The 27,129-nt window shown below is 38.4% G+C and overlaps 1 protein-coding gene across 1 annotated transcript in view; it reads right to left on the reverse strand.

Moving 5' to 3' along the window:
- The window catches only part of macrod2 (mono-ADP ribosylhydrolase 2), a gene marked incomplete at its 3' end in the record, with an annotated part of 378,266 nt that extends 354,472 nt beyond the window's left edge, over positions 1 to 23,794 (reverse strand). The window contains exons 1-3 of the mRNA XM_005936328.3: positions 23,565 to 23,794; positions 15,252 to 15,353; positions 13,425 to 13,538 (exon numbers count right to left, since the gene is read on the reverse strand). Coding sequence (XP_005936390.2) covers positions 13,425 to 13,538; positions 15,252 to 15,353; positions 23,565 to 23,601 — 253 coding nt within the window. The remainder of the gene's footprint in view (positions 1 to 13,424; positions 13,539 to 15,251; positions 15,354 to 23,564) is intronic.
- Positions 23,795 to 27,129: the final 3,335 nt, after the last annotated feature.

Genomic DNA, 27,129 nt, shown 5'->3' on the forward strand with positions numbered 1-27,129 from the left:
CAAGAAAAATAAAAAAAGACAAGAAAGATTTCAGATTTCACATTCGAGCTCAAAGGGTAGTCATCTTTAATATCTTCCTAAATATGTTTACCTGCTATGCAACCATTTACACCACCTTGCATCAGATGGCGAACTCTAAAGATTTAGCTCCCAAAAGCACAAGAAAGGTAAATGTTCTTCCCCGTGTTTGCATTGTTTCAGTTGTTATCCCCAAATGTGCAATTTCTCACTTATTCAGAGAGGGCCAGTGAGATGAGAGAAAGTGAGAAAACAGCATTATGTAGCATTATCACATTCAGTACTCTCCTAAACATAAACTGGCATACAACAGTAAAAGTAGAAATGCATTATGCAGCGGCTGTTTAATTACAAATTAAATGCCCCAGCTTTAGCCATAAATGTGTAAGGAGCTGAGCAGTGATGTTTGTCCTTGTCTAAATGTATCATAATTATACTAACACTGAAGCCTGTCATGCAAAACTGCGCTGACTCCTGTATAAATGTATGTCAACTGTATTCAAACTAACAATTTTTTAGTTTTTTCATACACCAGTGTATGCATCACCTTCCCAACCCTGCAACTCTTTAGAGCTGCATTTCTCTGTAACCGACAGGAACAAAGTCACAAACAACAGATGCAAACAAGCAAGCTCATTACAGCAGAGCTCCAGCAAAAATGTTTTACTGAGGAAGCAGTAATCTTTACCGTGATCTTAAATGCTTAAATAGAAACACTGTTTTGTTATTTTCTTTTTAGGCTTGACAGTAACGTTTGTTGAGACGTAACTGAATGCGATCTCTCACTGACACTTATTTATATATCTTTGTTGGCAGCCACATACCAAATTGTAAGGCTAGAAATATTTTCCACACGTGGAGTGATCAGAGTCACGTCTCAAAAAGTACAGTGTTTATGTAAAAGCTTGATTTCTGTGGTTTTGCTGCATACAGGCCATCTGGATTTCTATTCTAAAGAGATGTTGCGCAATTGAAACAGTAATCAAGTCTATTAGTTAAACTTCTTCCAGCCCTTTGGTCAGACAATTTGAATCCAACTTGTTTCCCCTATTGACATGGCATGTTTCATCAGTTACATGGTGCAGCCCCTTGGGGAATGCAGTGGCAGGAGGATGGCCATGTGGTACCTGATTATCCAGAATGCATGAAAAATTAAATCTGCTGAGAGTAGACAAAAGTCTCCTCTCGGTCTCCTCTCATTTCTTCTTATATGTATTCTTTCCAGTTCTCTGCCTTCAGCTTTTCATTATACCTACGAGTACACAGCGGCTTAACATTTGTCTTAGTGAGAAAAGCTATGGAAAAAAACACACCAAAAAAACCAAAAAAACTCATGACTATGACAAACACTAGATTTTTTTATATCTCCCACATTCATCCTCATCAAATTTCCTGCTTGCAGATTAATCAACACCTGCTCGTGGCAGAAAAGGAGGCAAGAAAAGATAAAGAAGGATCACTTCCTTATTGGTCATATCAAACACAGAATTATGTGCAAACTGCTTATAAGCTGACCATTTATAACAGTCCGAGTTTCACCAACTTGAGATATAATTAGCTGTAGCACAACACAATAATGCTGTAACTGAGCTGAGATCTTGCTGCTATGCAGACAAGATAAAATATCTTTTTATGTTTTATGCCGTCTCTTATTTCCATACATGCATCTACTCGTCTGTAACTTATATAAGATGCTGTTTTTTGACCTGGCGGGTTATGCAGTGGAAAACAAAACCCAGTGCCATCTGCAGTATTGTGAATTCAGCTGCACACAGCATAGCCTTTGCCTTTTGGAAACCTTAATCTGCTTTGTTTGTGCATGGTTGGGGGGGTGGGGGGAGAACTAAGTTTCTATTAAAAGAGATAAAATTATTTCTATAGCTTCAAAGGCCAACCAAATTGAAGCCCCTTACTTGAGTGGGTTTCACTAAAGCCACTTATTTGTCCATTTCATCATTCTAATGACAGAAGCTATCATCCCATTATAGCTGCACAGCTGAGTGAGGTTAAACAAATGCAGTTTGTCTGAGGTCACACTACCTCCAAGTCAGGTCTCGCCGCTCCCCCAGGTACATCACAACAAATCATCAGCTTGCCTATAACTACTTTATATATGCAACCCTGTGAACCCAGCTCCATTAACCCCCTTTCCACTTACTGGCACTTAAGGAACAAGTATTCTCGTTCCAGTCTCTCTTTTTCTCCTCTTTTCAAAAATTCTTTCTCATGCATCACACTTTTATGAGTATAATATCCAATCTCATGGCCTACCCGGTCAATCTAAAATCACTTTGTTCCTCCGGGGAGTTTGTAAGACGGCATGACATGTCAGGCATCTGACTGAAAAATTTCAATATCCATGGGCTTGTTACAATAACTGCTGTCTTAAATGGCCAACTGAAGAAATAAATCCTTGCAGTATAGAGTACCTCCTAAAACAGCATGGAATGAATAGGGTTGTGATCATTCTGTCATAAGTGAGCCCAAATGGGTTCCAGTTTGGGAAAACTGATGCAGTTCATTAGCTCTTATTGTTTGCAGCCTACTTACATCAAACACTGACTTGTAAGCTGTAAGGCCTTTCAAAATAATAACTCAATCACGCCTAATAAAATCATATCTCCGGGACATTTCACATAAAGCTTACCGTTCATCATAACCAACAGAACATCGCCTCGCGTCTAGTACCAGTCCACTGAACAAAGGTCTTTGTATATAATGAGTCCACATTCTCTAAGCCCTACAGTAACCATACAATCACTCGTGTCAACAGAGAGGAAATCCATTTCATCAGGATGTCCAGTCAGTGCTTCATTATCATACGCAAGGGCAACATCCGTACAGCCGTGTAGCCCCTGAGAGCATCTGCTGATCGTCTGCCGATCGCTGCACTTCCAAAGAGCGCGTTTCATTATAAATGGCAAAAAGATGAAGCGAACTCAATTAAAACATCATCACAGGTCAGTTCGTTACAATGACAAATTTAATCAGAAGTGCTTTCCAAAACCACAACATAATGCTGTGACGTTAATGTCTTCTTCTTCTTCCTCCTCTTATTATCATTATTCTTATGATTCTTCTTCTTCTTCAGCTTCAAAGCGCATAAAAGTTATGTTGTTCTGAGCGCATGCTTTATTTGTTTCAATCTCAGCTGTTGTTTTTATGAACCAGGTTCATTATGGGAGATCGAAAGAGTCTCTCATACCTTGGGTGATTTTTTACGATAATGTGAGTATTTTCTGGTTCAGTGGTATTAGTGCTGCTATAAAACATAATTTGGTGAAGAGGGAAAAAAAAGAAAAAGAACACGCTATAAAAATCTCCAACATAATAGGGCCTCTCATTTAAACAGACTGATGATGGCTGGCTGACATCTTATGTCGCAATGCAATCTGCTAAACCAATAATGTTTACTATTACTACTACTACTACTACTACCATTGCTGCTGCTGCTCGTATAGGAAATGAGACAAAACAAACTGCAGGTTACAGCTGAGCAAAAACTACCTGTAACACGAAAGAAAGTAATGTGAACATCAGAATTATTCTACTTAGAAACCCAGAGGCTTATTCTGAGAATTATCGCTGTTATTACATACATTGCTACAGTGCAAGAAATTATGCTTCTTTTTTTTTTAAATATACTTTTCTGTGAACTGGAAGTGTTTACTCCCATCTGTAACAGTTTAGTTAGCGGCAAGAAGAACTTACTAATGCGCTTCTGGAAATGTAACAGCATCATATTCCTCTGAGAGATATCTCTCAAGTAAAACTTTTTAAAGGCAGAGTAAAACAACAGTTATTTTGAATCGCATTCAAAATGGCCAGCTGAGAGCTACTTTTATGAATGCGGCCCCCCTCCCCGATTCCTCAGAGAAAACATGCACACTCACAAACACTCACAAATATTGAATGAACTGCCCTCGGTTATGAATTGCATTCTCATTTAAAGCTGCTCGGAAAGCATCAGTCTTTCATTTGACTTGCTTAGAGGTCCTCTATACCAGTCTTTTTTTCTGTTTAGTAAACAGAAAAATGGTGAAGAGGATATAATTTCACGAATACATGAAGTTGTGATTTCCTGGAGTCTAAAGAGTGATTTAGTCACTCAGTAACGCTGCATGTGATTGTTTTATTTGTGGTATTTTATTATGCTGTATAGCATGATTCTTTCTTATTGCTTCCCCTCTGAAGAATCTGAGACTGTGAAGCCCAAGCATAAAATTATAAAACGGAGTGTCTGGAGGAACTTTATATTCCTTTACTTACTTGTAACATTATGTTGCTCATTACCTGGACCATTACCATTACCTAGCCATTATACATAGAAAGCCATTATAGAAAAACCGTGCCACTGCCGGCCTGTAACCAAGTAGCTCATCAGTATTTCTGCTAAGGTGCACACTTTTCTGGGCTGGCTGTGTACATGCTGTGCATTTGTTTGTTTCTGCAAAGGTTTCCAGCATTTTCAGGCGTACATATTAACTGAGACAAAATGAAACAAAGAAAATGAGGAAACTACAAAAAATATAAAAACAAAGAGAGAATGATTTGATGTTCAAAGACAGGTAGCGAGAATACCAGTGAATCGCCTGCTAATGACAAAGCAGAGCACACTGCCTTGGGATTGTGCAGGGAAACAGCCAGCAATCAGAGGATGATTTCTCCAACCCTCTCCTTTCACCCTTGCTCCACTCTACCAGTAAAGAGCTAGTCTCACCCAGCATCTCTCCACATTCTCTTATAGATACAAGAACTCACTCTCTCTCCCGTGCATTCAGCTGCACACATGCTGCTTTTTTCACATCTCCACCGCTTCCACACGGACGTGCACAGACACACTCTCGCTTCTTCGGTGTTAACGTAGTCCAACAGCTGAAACCTTGTACCGAGCACCAAAATCCACATCTGTTTTGTAAAGGGTTTTATTTTGTTCTAAAATAGTGCTTCTGTTTCCAAAAACAGCACGATTATGGGCATATTTCTCTCCTGCTGCAGATGCTGAAAATGTGTAGGATGGAATTTCCAGTTGTCACCGCAGACATTTCTAAAGAAACATCTGTGAAAGCAAGGCAAAAAAGGGGGGTTTATCTATGTGAAATGCAGAACCAGCTCAGTCATCCCACTTCTCAAACTAACTCTGCTATCAAAAGATGTGAGTGATACTTGAATGGATCCACAGTGCCCCCTACAGGTCGATAGACAGATAAGCTCCATGAGTACTCTATCCATTCTTCTGGTGGTCTGTTTCAATGTTACCGGTTACACTGAACTTTGTGCTGCCAAAAATGAGTCAGTTCATCCACTTGAGAGGCTCATATCCTTACCCCACATAAACACACACACACACGCAGGCAGGCAGTCTTTCTCACAGTGTATGCTTAAGGATAGGATATGAGTCATTTGTAACCATCGTGTTCTACCTAGCCACTTAAAAAGCACGGCATTTGGTTTTTTATGAAAACACTTAAAGTACTTTTTTATTTTTAACAAAAAATAAAAATGGCAATTAATTATTTTTTTTTACTAGATAAGTGCCTTGCTGTACTCAGTAAGTGACCTCTACTGTTATTACTATTTTTCAAAGATCTTCAATTTTCATGGTCCTATCAGCCCCTGTCGATTAATCCTAGGCCTGGTGGGCAAAATCTGGCATGTGTGCAGCAAAAGGCATAAGGTACTGTGAGAGGTTTGTTTCATGAGAGCCAGGAACAGAGACGACAGATTAGGAAGAAAGGTGAGAAAGCAAACAACAAGCAAGCAACATTTCTGACCTACAATGACTTTCAGTGAAGTTTCCTCTCCACTGGGGAGATGAGTGTAGGCCTGACCTGAATGACAGGTCTCCTCATGAGCACTGGCAACTGTCTCCAAAAAAATCCCATCCACACTTTCACGGTCTTCGCTTTGTGCGGATATGTGCGGCTTTTATGTTTTCAAGTGTGGGTGGGTCACAAAATGTATGACTGGGAACAAAGGGTAGGCTCATTCTCCCAAATGCTCAATACGGTCATAGACCATTAGCGGTCCAAGCAATTGCAGACATTTCTCTAAGTGGGAGATGGACACACACTGACAGCACAGATTCCCATGATTACTTTCCATTAGCAACACCTCATGAAAAATGATTTCTATTTGGCCAGGTTGGCACACAGAGATCAGGTGAACAGCGATGATGAGCAAACACTGCTACAGAAGGGATGCACGGATCATCGCTGGATGCTAGCAGGGGAGAAATCGAGCTGAAATCGGGAGAAGGGGAAGCTCGTCAGCTGGTTTGTCGCCTCAGTTCACATTTACGACATTACGTTTACATTTATGACGTGAGGGAAAACCCTGTCCTTGTGCCGTACCTCACTCAGAGGTGATACGATTACCTGGACCTTTTAGTGCAGGGCCCGATGCAACCCACTCACCGGAGTCATTTCACTGTTCATCAGAGCAGCAAGTTCTCTCAGCCAGAGGCATTGATTTTCATTCTTGGTGTGATAGCACAACAATCACAAGTTTGTTCAAGAAGTTACCACCCTTCTGCCATGGTTTCCTATGTACTGTGCATGTGTGTGTGTGCACTTGCACCATTATAGAATCATATGGTGGAGAATGTCTTCCATTCTGGGGTCTAAAATCTAGTCCTTAAACATAAATCATTACATTTACATCAAGATAAAGTTGAGGTTCAATCAGGCAAGTAGTAGTTATCATTATGATTTGTGCCTAGGAAACAGATGTAGGCCAAAAAGCCTCTGAAGTGCCTTAAAGACAGGCTACAAATGTGTGTTTGGTTGTGAGTGTGCACAAGCATGTGCGTGCGTCAACAAACAGAGAATGAGAGACCTCCAATTGCAGTCATATTGCTGTGAGCATGGCTGCATCACTCAGGGAGGTTATGGCACAGGGTGTGAATCTGCAGAGAGACAGATAGGCCTATTGAGCAAGACTCTCCAGGGGCTGAGTGCGCTGTGCAGCACATCCATGGCCTGACACCAAATCTAATGAAGAGTCTACGCTGACAAGATCCATCAACAGCAGGAAACAAAACCAGATACCTCAGGCTTTATCAGTCACAGGAAAATGCTAAAGTAAAAGGTGAATAGTACATTTCACACCAGTGTTTGGCATGTTATGCCACAGTCAGGTATCCATACTGGTTTATAAGCTGGGACAAACTATTCGATATAAGAGGGGGGAAAAATCCTCCCTTTGATAAAAGTGATGTTGAGTCCCCGCAATATATTAGTTGCAGTAAAAGAAGGAGTTCATGAAGCGGAAAAGAAGAATATGTAGACATATATTACAACCAGATATTTAAAGGCACCCTAGCTGGGAAGAGCAACAGTGAAATGTCTGTCATTTTATCGTCTATCTACAGACTGAGAATTCAGCAAGAGAATAAAGAGGCCACCATTTTATTCTGGAAAGTCGCTTTCTTTGTTGGCTAAAATATTATCAGAGCATTCAGAGTCATTCCCCAATAAATAAGGCTGTGGTCTCCATTAAAGCTTCTGCCCCAGAGAAGGACATAATATTCTCTGGACATTACACACCATTATTGCGCATTGTTGCAGTGCTGCTGCAGCTACTGAGGTTTTCAATAAATGGGGGAAGGACAAGCCTGAACCACGACTGTCTTTACTCTTTAAAATACAAACGTACATATCCTCGCCTGCGGCAGCTGAATTTCCTATCATGACAATAATGTCAGATGATTCAAATTTTGCAAATGTTACTATTTGTCATTTTCATGCATTTATTTGCTGATTATCCAAATTTTAATTCAAATATAGGATAAAAAAGAAAAACACACACACACACACAATATGCTCAAAAAACATTATACAAGAAAGTGTTGTACCTCTAGACATTACTTTGCTCTCACCACAGAACAACATTGTATTCTATTCACTATTGACCACACCAGGACATGCAGGATTCTGTACCACAGATTATGAATGAATGACCGTGAAAGTAAACAACGCTGCCTTTGTGCCAAGAAAATCCCATAGGCGAACACTGTTTGAAGCGGTGGCATATCAAAAAGATATATAAAAGTCAATCTCTACTGGATCATGCTATTCTGCCCTCCGAGGGTCACTGCTCTCATCAAACCTGTGATGACTGCAGTACAAGTGGCCCCATACAACTGAATGCCAATTGAATTTCTTGAACTCATTTCAAACCATTCAGGTTTTTTATGGCATTCATAACTCGATTTTCTATGCACATTAAATTGGCTCCTGTAAAAAAAATGATCCAATACAGAAAGATGGGAAGGTTTACAGCAGATAATGGATTAGGAGTCAACCCCATATGCATAATTACCACAGTCATCATGATAAGAATGGTCCTTTTTACTTTGCACTGCTATCTTCGCTATCTCATTCTGAACTGAGAGGGCGGTGACACTCGTGTGAACTCCATCCAGAAAGACAAGAGCGGGAAAAAAAGAAGGCCGATATTTTCTTGTGTTTGCCATTTAAAACCAAAATAAATTATATACATTAAATTTAACACCCACTTTTAGTGAACCCTGTAATTTTCTATGAAGCAAGGCTTGATTAACTGTGATAGTTCTTTCTTTCCATTCATCATCCTGCTATCAATTTAACCATGGTCTACACAGTCTACTGTAGTCAGTGAATTAGCAATCAGAGAAATTGCTGGGTATGTTTTAAAAAAACAAAAGATCACGCTACAGTTATTATACAAAAAAAAAAAGAAAAATGCACTAAGTACAAAAATTTGGGTAGCAAATCTTTATACTAATGGAATACACAGGATTAGAAATGTACAGGGCCAAAATCTGATCAAATCCAGATTGTAGGATGTGTGTCTCTCAGTCATACACGAGCAAATGTGCCGTTCACGTCTGACATAACTCCCCATCCTCACAGAGGTGAAATTAAAAGCCCTTTTGTCATGTTTACCTCCAAACCTTCAGTTTGTCATAGAATAAAACAAGTGAAAGAACTTAATTCATTTTTAGTCTTAAAAGATCTTCAAACATAGCCTGAATGCTATTATTGGAAAAACCTTATTTATCACCATTAGACGTAGTGATAAGCAATTGCATTGTAGTGACATAGCGGGCTATTGTCTTCAATTATTTTGACAGGAGTCTTCAATCTTATAATTAGTCATTCAGCCTCTTTGAAAGGAGAAAAGTAATCACTGTGCTCTTAGTTTCACTGCATGCACCAACAACAACATGAACAAGAGAAAGAAGATTAAAGAGTTGTCTGAGGAGATTGGGAAGAAAGAAAATACAAGCATATTCAAAAATAAGTCTAAAGAGCTTTGCTAGTTGTTAGTTATAAATCTTGAAAACACACATAAACAAGATGACAACAAAAAAATTGTATGGTTTCCAGTCACACCACATTTTGCTTTGCAAAAAAAATACAAATAAATTGTATTTTATATATATATATATATATATATAGCGAGAGAGAGAGAGAGATAAAACCAGACTTGGGTTTGCTAAAATGCATGTTGTCAAGCCACAACACTTCTTAGGAAATATGTTCTTTGGACAGCTGTGGGCAGATGAAAGAAATGTTCACACAAGAAGAAAGAGAAACATTATGAACAAAAAAATCCCAATGAAATACACGGAGGAGGCCCAGTTATGTGATGCGGTTGGTTTCCAGAGTCAGGCACAAAGTGCTTTGAATCAGAGCAGCATAAAACTAGAGGACTAACAAAGCATCCTGGGATAAGAACATGAAAAACTCTAACAGAAAGTGAAGCAACATAGATGATATCATCCAGACAGGAGGACTGCATGGTACAGTGACGTAATTATATCCAATCATGCTTTGTGGCACTACTGAGCATGGCCAATTGATCTAACTTTTTATTTAAAAGGCAATAAAAAACGACCGATGTTCGAAAGCACAAGGTGCTTCCCGTCACAGAGACTGCCTAAATGGCTCATTAGGAACAGTGACTAAACCTTCAGCCTTGATTGAGATCTATGGGAACGATCAAATTATATCAAAACATTTGATACTTGTGATCATTTCAATATATAGGGAGAAACAGAGTAAAGGTCTTCCTCAGTTAAATAGAGGATGCCTGACTCTAAACACTTTCATCTGTTTCGCTTTATTTTAGAAAACTGTGTGATTTTTATTTTTAGCTGGTATGTCTGCATCTGTACCCATTCCTATCATTTTCATTATGTTTTCCGAGAGGACTGCAAGAAGCATGAGTGTGGTCTAACATCACTTTTACAGCAGGGTCATTCTATACTCTGGGCTAAGTCTCAACATCTGCTGGGACAAGATGCTGCAGCCTGACTCACCGTGTCATGTTATAGCCGCTCTGCCCTCTAACCCTGCACTTAACTGACACCACCTCCCACAGGTTCGCACACGGGTGACAGTTTAAGCGCCTCCTGTGCAACCTCCAGCTAAACAGAATTAGAGAAGAATTAAAAACTCAATGAGCCCAATAATTAAATTTTAATGGAGCACATAAAGCAACTTGACACCCTCTTAAAGCTATAGGCAGAAGCCATAACAGGTAACGGCAAGCTGGACATTTCTTATTTTATAAGCCGCATACTGCTGCTGTCGAGACAAAATCTTGTTGTAAAGTCTTTTCCCTAAGAAATGGATGAAAATGGAACATAATTAAAACAAATGTGTCAGCTTTAACAAGCTGATCGCTGCAATGAACCGCAAGAATTTTGCCACTGGTGATTCCAATGAGCCAAACCTGGAGAACACATTGCTAATGCAGTTTTAAAGTAATAGTTAAGGTATGCCATAATAAATAATGAGCTGTGTCTTCCATATCACATCACAGCCCAGCACAACAGGATATTAAACTGCCAAATAAATGAATAAAAGGACATAATTAGTAGCCTAAATAAATATGGGGTCACAAAGATGTATTCCTTCACACCAACCTCCACATATACCTACAATTTGCACTCGTAATATCTCAATTTATAAATCACGTTGGACCGTGGTGAGAAAAAGTCATTCGGACTGTTTATTAAGCTTGTGAGTAATACTTTCAAAAACTCCCACAATTCACACACAGCAGTCTGCTGGTGCCAAGCCCAAGTGAAAAACAGCATGAGAAAATGGAAGTACTGCAGGCCAGAGATTGGAACCATTGAATAGATGAAAGGCAAGAAGTTGAACAAGCTATCCAAAAGATCTTATCAGTGCATGTTGCTCAACATCCACAATGCCTGCTCAGAACTGTGTTAGTCACAAAAAATTTGGGCAAGATCCACAGGACCAAGAGCATGTGCAGCCTAATCAACTCAATCGTTTGCCAGCAATATTTATATAGCACAATGTCATCCTGTAAAATGTTTTGTTACCAGTGACAAAAACATTGGGACTGGAACTTTCCATTTACATTAAAATCCCCATTCATAACAAACTACTGTGCAAAACTGCCCCACACTATAAACAAAACTGGACAGTAAAGTCCATCACTGTGTTCTTATCAGTGCTACCACCTGTACAAAGACGAGTGGCTTGACAGTATGAATGGAGGTACAGAGGGCCAAATGCTGAGACCTAAAAAATTATAAAAGGCTTCAGCAATTCATTTGACCTTTCGAGCACCTCTGACAGCCTGCTAACCAGAATCAATTGCCTCCTAGCCAGCATGTTGCTCAATCACAGCCTGGATGTCTGGCTGCATTAGCTGATGAAGTAAACAACCTTCCTCTGCTGCAATAGCATTAAACAGTGTAAAACAAAAACCTGCAACGTTGCATCCTGAACCTTATTTTCTCTTCTCGTGTGCCCTAAGCATCCAGCCACAAAGCACTGCTCATTTTATCCATAACCTAAATATTTCATTTTGAGGCCACAGACTTACATGTAACAAATTTAAACAGTAAAATTATGTAAAATTGCAAAGAGAAGTTTCCTGACTTTCATACGAGTATGTGATATACAGTATGTTTATAGCATTATACTCAAAAAATATGTATGCAAAAATGCAGATTTTAAATAATTTGTTTACATGTCAATTTTCACATGTTTTTTGTTTTACATGTTAAATTTAATGGCATCTGTTCAAATGAAACATACTTTCACTTTACAGCAGGCACGTTTTCCTTAATGATTAATAATTTAAACAAATGCACCTTTATTTTTTTAAATATTTTGGCTGCATTTTATGCAACGTTATTGTGGCATGTTCATGCAACAATTGATTATCTATATCAAAGTATGTATACAGAACAGAGATACTAGTTGTACAGATAAGTACCTCAATAAGCTTTCATTAATGTAAAAGAATAATCATTGTTTTTATCTTTTAGTAAAAGTTCAAAGTAACAAACTTTAATGTTGTGGTCATTTTCCTCACCATAGTATCAAACATAGTGTTGAATATTAATATTTTTCATATATTGTATCAAAATTAGTTGATTCTGTCACAACACCAAAGTAAATAACATGCAACAATAAAACTAGTGGAAGAATCTATTTGACCTCTATAATAATGCATGTGATACATTGTAGGTCAACATGCTGATGAACAGACACAACAGCCATGAGATTAAGGTTCATGTCAGTTGTACTCTTTTTACATAATGCTGACACCATGCCAACCTCATCAGCATGGCTTTTTACATAATACATTAAGTTCATTAGCCTCATCCGATGGAGCAGTCTGTTTTTCACATCTATTAATCTTGCATAAATTATAGGGCACTAATTTCACACAAGGTGAACACTGCCTAGTAGACTCTAATGAGAATATGAACGTATTTGCAAACACTTTGTGAGAAAAGAAAAGTTGTGAAACAACAGAAATCCAATATATACTATATTAATATTCTGCTCCTGCACAGTTATTGAGGTACCACAACTTTAAGCTGAAACATTCTCCTCTGGATCAGCTCTAGCAACAGGTAAAGCAATTCTTCCACACTTATAACTCTGTGTGTAGGTTGTGAACAGAATGCAGAATATTATATAACAGTGATGCAATAATGAGAAAAAACACACACTTCTGCTAACCTTTCTTCATCCTGGTTTTTCACTCACTTCGAAAGATGTTTATGTTGTTTCCCCCAACAGCAGCACTGAATAATCACTGACAGATCTGTGTCGCATCACTGACAAACCAGATAAACCTCACCAAAAGCAGCTGGTCATGAACCCTTGTCTGTCACTTTCACGAGAAAGGCCATGAGCTGCAATTATAGTCTAAACAGCAATGTATTTTAACTTTCGGACAGTCAGATCAGCGAGAGCAGATGTGTACTTTAACATTTGTCTCAGTCATGCTGACCACTGTGTAATGCCATAACAACCAGTATTTCCCAAGTCTTAACAGCAGAGGGCAGCCAAGGACAACTTAACAGCCTTCAGGCATCAAACACCATCCACCTGTTCTAAAAGGTCAGAGAACAGAGTGCCTACCAGCATTGACTATGGCATCCACCTCCAAGACAGTAATATCTCCTTTGTAAAGAGATACTTTATCACTCAGCCCTCCTCTGCCTGTCACCTCCTTCCCATCTTCTTGGTCATCACCTGAAATAAGAAAACAAAGACTGTAAGGATCACTTTGTCAATGATTCCAGTGTCCTATACATCAATACTCACATTTTTATTCTATTTGTAGAAGCTGTCTAAAAATACTTGTGTGATGCAGTGTGTAGTATTGATTTTTGTTGTGAACCAGTTAAGTACAGTGGACAAGCAAGACAAGTTCACTTATAACCATTCCACAGTGTCTATTAATAGTAAAAATCAACAGCTTTCTTTGATGCAGAGTTTTTTTTGTCATAATCAATTTAAAAGCCTGTGTTGGTTTTTATTAGCAATGAGTTTTGCTTCTTGCTTCACATACAGCATACACAGTCACATACTGAATGACAGGTCGATTTATAATATTAACATATTAAGCCTTCCATTAACTCTTATCTTCAACTTTAAAATGACTTTTTTTTTTTACATAACAAATGGCTTATTTTTTTAAATGTGCCATTTAAAGGTAGCTTCATACATTAAGAAAATATAATTCAGCTTTCTGAATCTAAATGAGTTCTGCTTATTATTTCTAACACTATTACAGGGTAATCACGCTGTTTCACAATTAAAAAATTATTTTTCATAATCTTTCACTTGCATCTCTATTTTACATCATATTTTGATATGCTTTGTGAATTGTAATGTTAATTAAATACACTAATTCCAACTTTAAATCAATACAATTCCTGTCCAAGTAACTGAATATAGGAAAATACACTTCACTGGACAATTTTTTAGGTATACCTGTTTAACTGTTTGTTAATGTAACTATCTTATTAGCCACTCAGAAACTAGATAGAATTCTGCATGTAGAGATGGTTGAGACAACCTGCTAAAGTTAAAACTGAGCATCAGGATGGGAAAGACTCTGAACAGAATCTTACAAAAACCCTAGACAAATTTTTAAGCAGCAGCAGAAGACCACACCGGTTGCCACTTCTGTCAGCTAAGAACAGGGAATTAAGCCAAAACTTCTGTTTTTATAGAGCTGGTTAAACATGTGATGATCACCCACTAAACTGCATTTGATTAGCAGTCGCTGGCTGATCCTTACTCTCTCAATTGCTATGGAAGCAATAAAGGTGTGCTACAATGCATTTTCATTTTGGCATCCTTCTTACTCACAGCTGTAACCCCACCATTTCACTTTACCTTTTTGGCCAGATGAAGAAACCATTCACACCCTTTTAGCAACAATTTTTTTTAAAGGAAAGGGGTCTGTGACATCACTATTTTGCAACAAGTTCTTGCACAACGTTGTCTTTCTGCCTCTGCTCTGTTCAGCAAGTGACAGAGCACCAAAGTTTCAGCTATCAATAAAGAGCAGTAGTCCACAGTTTGAGATAAAAGACTAAGTAACATACTGTTGTTTACAAATGTCTCTTTCAATTGATTAATGTTCATGTAGCACAGCCATTGTCTAGGGTTAATTTTGTTACAGCTATATAATCCAACACCAGTTTCTCATTTAGGTTTTGAAATGGGCAACAAATTAAAAAGATAGATAATACATATATTTTAGATAAGTGAAATTATGAAAATGCATCTGTTCATCTTAAATTTTTAGCTTAAATTAATTGTACTTGGGCTGACCCAGCTTTTCTGACAAACAGCACTCCTGGTTTCTGATCGACCTGTAAAAATTACCACAATGTGTACGACCACACACTTAGAAACACTTCAGCATCCCAAATGGCACACTCCCTCACTTACATCTGTTTTTCTCTCTCCAGGTTAGTATCTTGTCCAGAGAAATGAAATCTTGACGACGATACTCCTTGCGCCTGTCATCCAAACTTAGATGGAGCAGTCTCTCTGTGAAGACAAGTTGCATACACGTGAGAGAAAATAAAAACAGTTTTACTAAAAAAATAACTGATAAAAACAGGCCAAAAATGTAGTCCTTGCACAAATAGGTGCTGTACTGATTTATGTTAAAAATCACAAACATCCTTCCTTCACTTTAACTTAATTTAGTTTTTTTTCTTCTCTTAACCAAAGTCATAGAAAAGTGCTCTTGCTTTACTGAAGGCCCCCACCCATATCAGTAATAGTTTCAGGCCTTGATGCGAATGTGGAACTTCTCCTCCACAAGTTAGTTGGACCTGTCATGAGACAGACCCTTCATCAGTAGCATTGTGATGGAGGGTGTTTAGCCATCGCTTATGGCTTTAAACTGGCAGCTGTGGACACCACACGCCTGTCAGACAAGCATTATTTTAGTGCAGGCTTCGTGCATGAATCCAAGCTTTTAGTCCTCCCTGTTCAAAGCTCTGTGTTGCTTTTTCTCTGCACAAACTCCTATACGACTTACAGGTCATTGAAAATACAGTCAAGGTGTATAAATATTTGAAAAGTTAAACAATTTTTGTAATTTTGCCTCTGTACTCAACCACAGTGAACTTTCAATTGAACTGAACTTAATATATTGCCCCAGAACCCGATGATCTAGAGAAAACCCTAAAAATCAGACAGTCCTCTGTGAGCAAGCACTTCATAGTGATAGTGGTAGGGAAGAAACCTCTGGCAGAAGCAGGCTCAAAGAGGGCTAGCCTTCTGCTGTGACCCGTTAGCGGTGAGGGGAGGAAGCAAGGAGTAGAGGGAGAAAAGAAAGTGAAAGTAAAAGGAACTAAAGATGGAAAAAATGTTCAGTGCAAGAGGGAGAAATACGGTGTCTCTTTATCGCCCCTGTTAGTTCTCTAATGCAGTGTTCTGGAGCAACTTTTCAGAGTGTTTTTAGAGTGACCTGATAATAATCAAGTACAACAGAGCAGTCTCATAGTAATAAATCTCATCTGGCTATATTGATAAATAAAGCTGGAGATCATCTACAAAGCAAAATGATTTACATAAACAATATGGAATCTGTCAGATAGATACGACTCAAACAACTGCAACTCATTTTCTTTATACCAACAGTAGCTGCAAGTTCAAACAAACCATTCCTCTGCAGGGGATCAACAACCTGTTTTACAACTACTCATTCAAGAATTTTTCAAAATAAAATGAAAGGTATAAATCCTGCCTGAGCCAAGTAGCAACTCATGTGGTTTAATTACAACCACCTTAAAAGCCTGTGATATGTAGCCTGTTAATAAAGATAAACTGATCGTATTAAAAAAACAATGGTTAAACTTCTTTGAACAGTGTTGTTGGAATGGGGTACATTAGACCCATCAATAGTCTTGTAGGAACTGAGTCTAATCGACCCTATTCCTGCAAGACTGTTGATGGTTTGGAGCTAGTAAACACATGAAGTTAAACTTTAAAGATCAATATGAGAGAAAGAGCCTAAATATATATCAGCATTTATTAAAGTTGCTTTTCTTCATGTTAGCTCTGTGGGTCAACTCGGAATATCTTTTTCCTGTAATGGTTAGCATTTTCTTTGTAAAGAAAATACATTAATGAAATCAATAGAAACTAGGGCTGCTCGATTATGGCAAAAATGATAATCACGATTATTTTCACTGAAATTGAGATCACGATTATTTGACGATATTTATTTAACCCTTTAAGACCTACCATAGAACCAAGTCCGCCAGAGCTTATATTATTTTTTTACATGCTGTAGTGCCATTTGTGGGAGCATTTCAAGTTGCTATACATCAATACAACTGTTATAGCCCATATTTTAATAATATGTATGCATTAAGTCCATAGTAACTACATTAATTGCAAAAAAGTGCAATAAACTACAAAAAAATTGAAAATCGTTTTTGTTTTTTTTTTACATATATTTCTACTTGGAGAAATTTAAGAGGTTTATCCCTCAAAACTTTAAATACAAAAAAGTTGCAAAAAATAGTTTACAACAACAGGAAATTTATTTTGAGTGTCTTCATAGTTTTATTTTGGAGATACACAATTTTTATATACTGCAGGAAAAACAAAAAACAATCCTATGATGCAAATTTGCAAAGTGCATAAAATAAACTATTTCCAGCAGTGCATTTCTAGCATCCAGAAAGTGTTACGAACAGCTGATCGGATCGGCAAAGTGTTTCTGGAATATTATGTTTTTGTTCCTGCAAGCGCTTTTTATGCAATTTTTGCAAAGCTTTATGTGGAAGGAAACCGTGACCGAGGACAAGCTGATGGCATAAGATGTAAGTACAACTCCTCCGGTTTCATATGCAAAACAAATTATTGCGCTAGCTTACACGGTTCAGGTTCTACAGGGATTTAAAAATAGTTACACAAAACGGAGCGTGCTGCTCTGACCGGCTTTAAAGGGTTAACAATGACTTTAAAAAATAATATAAAATAGTGTGCAACACCACTGAAGTTTTTTTTTAACCTCTCTTTTCAACCAACGGCAGTCACTCTCCTCTCCAAATAACTTCTGCTTAGCTTTCCGAGCTTCCCTCGGGTCCTCTTAATCAGCGGTCTCCAACCTTTTTTGCGCCATGGACCGGTTTATGCCCGACAATATTTTCACGGACCGGCCTTTAAGGTGTCGCGGATAAATGAGGGAGGGGCTAATAATCGGCTCAGTCATTTTTAATGATCGTTGAAAGCCCAGATCGTAATCGTGATTAAAATTCGATTAATTGAGCAGCCCTAATAGAAACTCTGAAAAAGAGCAAGAAACAAAAAGGAAAACAGTTTTTTTGTGTTTTTCACTTTCAAATGAATTAGAACTTTTCTAGATCTTTGCACTTTGGCTTATCAACTGCTTGATTAAACTAAGCTAGCGTGAAAGATTGCTCCTCCTCCTCAGCCTGTGCTTCTGACAGTTAGTATGACTTAAGGGTGCTGATTAATTTAAACTAACATATTTATCCTGCTGCATCCGGGCTTCTGTAGGGGAAATAAATCAATAATGTTGATCAATTAATTAATAAATCATTTACTAACAGAGATTTAGAAGAGAAAAACTTAATGTTCAACAGTTTACATTTAATTAATTTACTCCTTGATGTGGTCGAGAGAGTTATATTAATGATTTTTTTGTGAATTTTTATATTTACATTATTTTTTGCTGATTTTTGGTTTGTTCTTTGTTGGTCTCACAGGAAATTTATACAATTTAGATTTCTAGAATTGCAACCTGCTCCATCCAAAGTGAGATGAAGTCATCTCTTCTAATAAGACCAGAAGTTTTCCAGTTATCTATGAAGTTTAAATTAAATTATACGTTTTAAATCAGGCAAGCAAAATGTGATCAAAGTTCAGATTTCAGCTTTAATATGAAGGGTTTAACACATTTTTTTTGCATTAATTCTTTAGGAAATACAACAGTTATTTTACACAATCCCCCCATTTTTAGAGACTCAAAATTAACTGGACCAACTAACATCATTTTAAGCAGAAGGATTGTTTTTAATACCTGAATGAAAATCCTTTGCAGCCAGTGAGTGAAATACAGAACCCATAAATAAATACTAACTATATCTACACTGTCCTGCCCTTTGTCTGTCAAGAAACTATTTCAAAGAACTTACTTCGTAAAATCTCACTACATTTAAACTCATACTAGGCGCTAATGTACAAGAAATCTCAGTGCTTTGTATTGCTTATGTGTTTGTTTTTAAAACAACCTACATTATAATTGTCTAATATCAAATAACTTCTGCTGCTTTTCTGCTCTGACTGCAACAGAGCCTTTGCTTGCTACTGGTTGACAGCATTGAGCTGTTGTGCAAAAGCAAAAGCAAATCATCCTAATTATGTGCTACTGTGAAATCATTGCCAGATAAGTAGCCTAGTTTACACTGTGTACTTTGAAATCACCTCTGTAATAAATAAAATGCATGTCATATCAACATTGAATTGTTTCTTTTTAAATGGCACTATGGGTTATGAGACTGTTGCACAAATAAAAGCCTACATATTCAGGGAAAAAGAGATGACTATGTTCTGGTCAGAAATGTAAGCTTCTTTGGATCATCGTTACACAGAATGTCACAGGAGGTCAGGCTTACATTGAAGGCCTTGCAGCAATAGGGGATATCTGTTGTATCCCTGATGTATTCTCTCTCCCTCTTGCCCACTGCTGTTACTCCTAAAATAGCTATTATTCTACATGGATGAATAAAAAGGCAGTTCTGGAGTTGAACACAGAAAGGCTCTCTGGACTACAGTGAAGCACTTTGTTGCTGTCCTTTGCAGAATCTCAAAGATTGGGTTAGAGGTCATGAGATTATTTCACATAGTATCATATCAATCAAACGGCCCGAATAGTTTTCTAAACTCCTGGCTGAAAGGGCAAGTCATCTGTGCTGCACACATATAACATATATCACAAGTATCGTAATTGTCGGGCTAAAAGCCGCTACTTTTTGCACAACCTTTGAACCCTGCAGCTTTTAGTCAGGTGCGGCTTTTCTATGGATTGTCCATGATTTTTGTCATATCGTAAGACGATTTGTTTTGTTTGTTCCGCTGTTGTACGGCACTACGTTGCCTGGCGGAAGGGCATGTGATCAGACACACAGTATCGGGGTTCAAGAGTGGTATGTTGGTCACATGTCCATCCGCCAGGCAACATAGTTCCACACAAGTAGCGTGAAAACCAAACTTCAAAGTAGCGCTACGTGTTCAGCGGGAGGCGTGGATGACGAGCGGCGATAAACTTGCAAAAAGCAAGTTATGCTCAACTCCACCGGTGGAATCTGACAGCGTGGAAAAGTGTGAAAACATCCATGATCACCAACGGATTTTGAAGGGCTGGACTGCTGCATGATGGAGAGGAGGACACCGCCACGGCCCTTCTGAGGGTGTTTGACTCTGACACTGACAACGAGTAATTGTTTGGTTTTGAAAGTGACAACGAAGGAAAGGAGCTGAGAGTGGATGACGTAGCCATCCTGAGCCTGTTCGTATCCGACACTGGAGAAGAGGACTTTGGTGGTTTTAGTGCGCAGGAAGATGGTGGTGAATGACTGACTTTTCTTCTTGTTAAAGCCATGTCACTGCACCTGAGCCTAAAAGGTAGTCCAATCTATTTTTCTGGTGTGCTGTAGGTTATTGTTATGTACTACATTTGTTACTCATTTATGAAGCACAGTACATGTTTCGTACTTGTAATTACCGCTACTTGTACATATACCTAAAAAGTTATGCAAATATGTACCCATAACTTGTTTTTCAAAATATTAATGTGTGTGTGTCTCCAAACGGCCATCTCTTTCCTGACAATTCCCTTTGTGCATATTCTCTTACATATGATAAGTCAACATTGAAACACCTGCGGCTTTTAGTCAGGTGCGGCTAATGTATGTACAAAACAGGATTTTCCCCTGATTTTAGCTTGTGCGGCTAATATTCAGGTGCGCTTTGTAGTCCGGGAAATACGGTAGATCAATGACTTTTGGGCAATTTCTCTAATTTTGCCTCCAGTGGTTTTAAAAGGTGTGATTGAAAACTTTCAACTTTATTGAAGGTGTTTAACAAAAAAAATGCATCAACCTTTAACATATTTCATTTTTATGCATATGGCCTCATTTTCAGAGGTTCAAAACTGATGGGACAAACTGACATAATTTGAAATATAATGACTGGTTTAAATACTTCAAGACAATCGCCATAACTAGATACTGTGTTTCCTTCCTTGCGCTTCACTAACTGAAAAGCTTGCTCTACTGGGTTGAGACCAGGTGACTGGCTTGGCAGTTGTAGAATATTTGCCTTGAAAAGCTCTTCCATGGCTTTTTCAGTATGCTTTGGTTCATTTTGCACACTGAAGTGCTGTCCGATCAGCCCTGCGGCATTTAGCTGAACCTAAGCGGAGAGTATAGCCCACTACGCTTCAGAATTCATCCCTCTGTTTCTATCAGCCGTCACATCATCAACACTAGGCCCATGGTTGAAATGGCAGCCACACATGCCCGTGACATAACATTGCCTCGTTTATGTTCAATGGATAATGTTTTATGCTTTGGATCAGGGTTAGGGTTATGCATTTGGAGCAGATCCTTTCATTCTCCAGACTTTTCTCTTCCAATCAATCAGAGCTGTGCAGGCTCTTTTAGATATTTGCTGCCAAACCCTTCATGAGTGTAACCAGTGGTAATGATACACCAACCTCCTTGAAAGTGTTTTTGCTAGATGCTGTGAAGCGTTTTTCTTAACTAAGAGAAGAATTCATCTACTTAGTCTTCTGTGGTCTCGCAGACCTTTTGGTATGGCTGAGCTAGTGTTTTCATTCTTTTTGATTGATCTGGCCACTCAAAAAGTTTTTACTGTCTCTCTGATAGGTTTATTTTTTGGGTTTTCAGCCTAATGATGGCCTCCCTCACTCCCGCTGACATCACTTTGGACATCACATTTAGAGTTCCAGTGAAAAGTTACCATATTCAAGTTCAGCATTTGGAATAATCTCCAGATCTTTTATCTGGAATAATAAGCAAACTGACTTCATCTAACCATGAAACATTTTGTCAGCCAGTTGTCCAATTACTTTTGAGCCATTGGAAACAGTATTTCCTCAATAGTTAATGCAAAAAATTATGCAAAGCCCCTTGAATTAAAGTTCAAAGTGTGAATTTTAAATTCATATTGACTGTTTGATTTAAATTCCAGTGTCGTGGCGTACAGAGGCAAAACTACAAAAACTGGCATTATCCAAGTACCTGCAGCCTGAACAGCATATGCTGTCTTTTTATTCATGAATATTCTCGGTTATGTTTCTATATGTTGTTCATTCTTTTTCATAAATCTCCCTAGTTTTACTACAGTCAGAATTCTGGTAAATGTGGCAAATCAGATTTTCAACCGTTTCAGAAATAAGGCTGATCTTTCCAGAGAAACTAAAAGTGTCAAAATGAGGGAAATTATTTCATCTTTGGTGTTATTACATAGCGCGATTTCCCAAAGCCTAGAGACTCGCCCAAGTCAAGGAGCATTTTAAGAAATAAGAATGTTAATATCCTTAAGTTTAAAGGGTTTTTCTTTCTTTCATGTTTTGACTTACCATGATCTCCTATTAAAAGGATTTGACGTAGATTAACAATAGTACTTACATTGATATTCATTCTGTGGTGCTTCCTGCTCAAACTGGAAGCATTTATAGAAACATCCTTTAGACACAGACTGAACCATAAAACAAATGCATAATTCAAATTGAAAGCCGACAACCAATATAATGCAAAACAAAAAACAAAAACATGGTTTCATTTACTGAATGAGCTAGATCAGATAAGGAAATTTGCCCCTAATGTGACATTATGTAGCACTGCTTCTCTCTATAAGCATGTCATAGCAGGGAAAATACATGTGCAATCGACATGCATAATTGTGGCTGCAGTCTAGTTGCTGTTTGCTCGTTTTTAAGGTGGCAGAAACGCAATGCAACCAGTGACTGCCACACTAACCACAGCTGCTAAGCCAAAAGAAAGAAGTTTACCCCGAAAAAGCTCTGCTGTGAGTTACAAAGCTACAACTCACAAGTAAACTTCACAAAGTGCTGAAGTCTCCCTTACTGCCTCTGCCTCTTTGTCAGACAACAGGTCTGTCCTGTATGTCAAAGAGAAAAGTTTCACAATAACCTGCTATCGTTGTATGCTTCAAACTGTGGTCGGCTTTAAGAATAAGTGCACGGTTTATATTAATGCACGCTAATTCCTAAGAGAGCTGTATACCTACAAGGGCATTCAGTTGCAGAGAATGCTGTTTGCAACTCAGCGAACTGCTGCTGCTGCTGCTGCATCATACAGGTGGGAGACGGGAACTGTTAGTTGGGGGTGGTGGGGTACTCTGACAGGTACGTGAAGACTCGAGAAAGATCTGTGAGCACCTTAAATGTAAGCTAATAAGCAAGCACTGTGTCGGCAGCATTGTTGCGAATGTCAAACACACATTACGGCGGCACAAACAGGAGGCGGAACATCATTACAACATCTGTACAGTCCGCCCTGTGGGATTATCAAGCAGTCTAGGAAACAAGTAGGCTACTACTGCAGCACACGGACAAGACGGAAAGAGTGTCTGTCAGTCTTCTGGCGTTGTAAAGATTCACGCCGTCTGCCATGGAGATGATGATAGCCTCATTCCACCTCCCCCCCTTTCCAAAACAAGCCTTACCTTTTTCAGTCTTCCAGTCCTTTTTCTTTTTGCTCATGCTGCCGGAATGATTAGACTTCGAATGGTTGTTTTTTGACTGTGGCAACCCCAGGCTCACAGTGAATAGAGTTCCGAGAGAAAAAAAAAACCTGGAAGCTAAAGTGAAACAGCCTCTGGACGGTTGTCTCACCTGTGAAGCTGTCAAATTTCTATGGACCTCAGTCGGCTCAACCTACCGTGACTGCGCCGTAAAATTTTCTGTGTACGCGTCCTGGGCAAGTGATTGGAGCGCGGGAAAGGGGAAGTGGGCGTGCGATTGGTCCGGCTGATCTGTCAATCACGTAAGGTTCACGCACGGAGAAGGCAGGGTAGGTTGTTTCCGGCGGTTCACCCTCCTGGCGTGTGAGGCGGTAGTCTAGTTACAGCCACACTGCAAAGAGTGCAGTTTACTTTCAGTTACTGCAAGCAAACAGTCCTGCAACTTTGTACCTGAAATATGCATTTGTTTTTATTATTATTAATAATAATTACGGTAGTTCGAAATTAATTTCTGAACACACTCCGGAAACAAACGGAGTAGCCAGTATAATTAAAACATAATAATCAATGAATATGGGCTGTAGGCTGATATAACCTCCTGTCTTTTATATGTAAACAGCTTGTTAAAAACCAAGGAACACTGTAGTTATTACTTTGAGAGTAATGTAAAGGGTTGTTGCTTATGAGTAGCAGCCTTTTTGACTTTTTGACTTTTCTAATCATGTTAACTAAACTTCCCTTTTCTAGTATTCTTATGACATGTCATTATCCATGATGGAGCAACTATTTGCAGTGTGTGAGGAAGTAATGTTGCCTCAATGCAATTGTGCAATCTATTTAATAATTCTTAACAGCATTGGGTGATTTTTGTGATAATTTGGCTGTAATTGTGGCTGATAAAAATGATATTTATACAAATGGACAGAGATGGAAGAGGACTGGAAAGACCAGATCAAACCAGTAAGTGAGGCTGTCATATGTGAGAGACTGGTTCCAGAGACCACCGTCTGTCATCTGTTGTATTAGCCATGGTCTGGTCCAGACCCATCTGCTCCTAAAACCACTGACATTATGCGATAGTGGAAAATTTCTTTCATCCAATCTGAACTATAATTCCTATCCATATTTAAAACAAACAAACATTTTGAGCATCATTTTTGATGAAATGCATCCAGATTAAATGCAGTTCAGTCATTTCAACTGAGGGAAAAATATAAAAGAAAGGGGCAGCATAAATGGACGCCATCACGGTTTACAATTTGCTCATAGTCTATTTTAAACGTGCTCGCCAGCCGCCTCTTAATGTAGTCAAATTAATGATCTTTATCACACTGAGCTGGTGCACCTTTTAGGAAATTAAGACAAAGTAATCAGCTCTCACATCTGGCACAGAAACTCGTAATTTCCTCATAATTTTTTAATTAGTTTCCAATCTCACTGCCTATTACGGATTTACCCAACTGTTGAACACCATCCACACTGGGAATAGCAAACTTAAGTGTTTGCCTCTGACCTGTATTTGAACAAATATTGTATTTGAATAAGGCGGAGATTGCGGGTTTACAGCTGTAATGTTCGGATCAAACCACTGGGTGTCAACCTTGCTACATTTTAGCCAGCGGGACTGATTTTGGACTTTAGAGTAAATATTCAGGTTCAAAAGCTCTTATACACTCTTTAAAACATAGCGTCTGTTTACACGATAACCAATATAATATATCTATTATACTAAAATATAACCAACTATAACATAGGTCTAGTATTCACATTCAAGTACCTATATCCGCATTTTCTTCTTATGTTATCTGTTTGGATCTTATTTTATTGTTCACTGGTCTTCATTTCACTCTTAGAATTGTTGTGTCTGTCATGTTGGAATAACTAACGTTGTTTGTTTCCTTTGAAAATTTGTGACAGCATATTTTTCCAAACAGAGCTCTGGCCTAAGTAGATATTTAATCAGCCAAAGTAGATGAAAGTGTTATTTAATGTTGTTTGCATGGCTTTCTGAGTTTGATTGCGATGATGGTAATGTCTTCTCTTTTTCTAATAGGGTGATGAATTAGAAATCAACAAAAATACCATTGTCTGGACTTTTTTTTAAAAACTGGAATCGATTTAAATTAGTTACATACTGTATGTATTACTTAACTAATGTGTTATAGTTTGCGTAATAGGGAGCAGTAATTCAGACAACATGTCTGCATGTCTGGTGAGCAGCAGAAAGATAAATGTTGACTGTCTTGGCTACAGCGAGGACATGATTTTGCAAAGAGCAACAAGATAAGTCTTGGCTTGCTGGCCACAGTGAAGAGTTGATTCTTTAGGGCAATCTGTATACTCCCAAAAGAGGAGGATCTATATTTGTAAGTTTGCGTAGGCTATTGTTATTGTCATGGTTACAGCACAAGAAGATTAAGCCGGAGGCTGTACCTACAAGTCACTGGCAAGAACATTGCATCGTCTGATCTGTTTTTGGCTATATATGTCATATCCCACTTATGACAACAGTAAAATAATGCAATTATCTACAGAGAAATGCACAAAATTATACCTGACTTAAAGTGAGCCTAAAGGCTATAGTAATTATAAGTATGCAATTATGTAATTATTGTTTAAATGTGTTCTTATGTCAATGTCCACATACCCTTTGAAGGTTTTTTGTGACTTTTTAATTTGTTTTATCTGAAGGGATCATGTAATCATATCTGTTCTCAGTCAATGCCTAATAATAAAACACATAATTACTTAATACAATAATTTGTGTTTTCACTGTCACAGATCAATCAGTCAGTGTAGACAAAATATTTCAACTTCAGTGGGATCTCCGGCGGAAAACAAGGTTTAAGCCTCTGTGCAGCTGGCCCACTGAAGCTTTTTCTAGATGCCTTCCCTTATCTGGTGTTTTTCCATAAATTTCCATATCTTGCAAGGGACTTTAACAGGGTTACAGGACACAGCTCTGAAAGCCTTAGATAATGTCTTAATGTGTCCCTAGACTACATAAATAATGCATGTATTGGCTTTTTTTTCCTTCTCCATCCTACCTGATCAATCAAGCATTTGTCTGACCATATTAACTATTATGTGTTATGATAGTCTCTGCTCATCTGAAACAAAAAACCTCTATGTACTGTAGGTATATATTTATGTAGGACCTCGATTGTTTAGTCTTAATCAGGTGTCTAAGATCTGTTCTGCATGTTGCTGAACCCAGAACTTTAAGAGGAGCCATATGGTCCCTGAACACTTATGGAACCATCTATCAATTTTCTCCTGCTTATCAAGGGCTGGTTCGCGGGGGCAACAGCCTAGCAGAGAAGCTCAGACCTCCCTCTCCCCAGCTACTTCCTCTAGCTTGTCTGGGGGAACACCAAGGCGTTCCCAGACCAGGCACCCTTCAGAGAAAGATCATTACCGGCGCTAGTATCTGTGATCTTGTTCTTTTCAGTCACTACCCAGAGCTCGTAACCATTGGGAAGGGGAATGACGTAGATTGACCAGTAAATTGAGAGCTTCACTTTTACACTCAGCACTCTGTTCAGCA

Source organism: Haplochromis burtoni, unplaced genomic scaffold (assembly GCF_018398535.1).
Source record: "Haplochromis burtoni strain Fernald_Lab_line unplaced genomic scaffold, NCSU_Asbu1 Contig_207, whole genome shotgun sequence".
NCBI lineage: Eukaryota > Metazoa > Chordata > Actinopteri > Cichliformes > Cichlidae > Haplochromis > Haplochromis burtoni.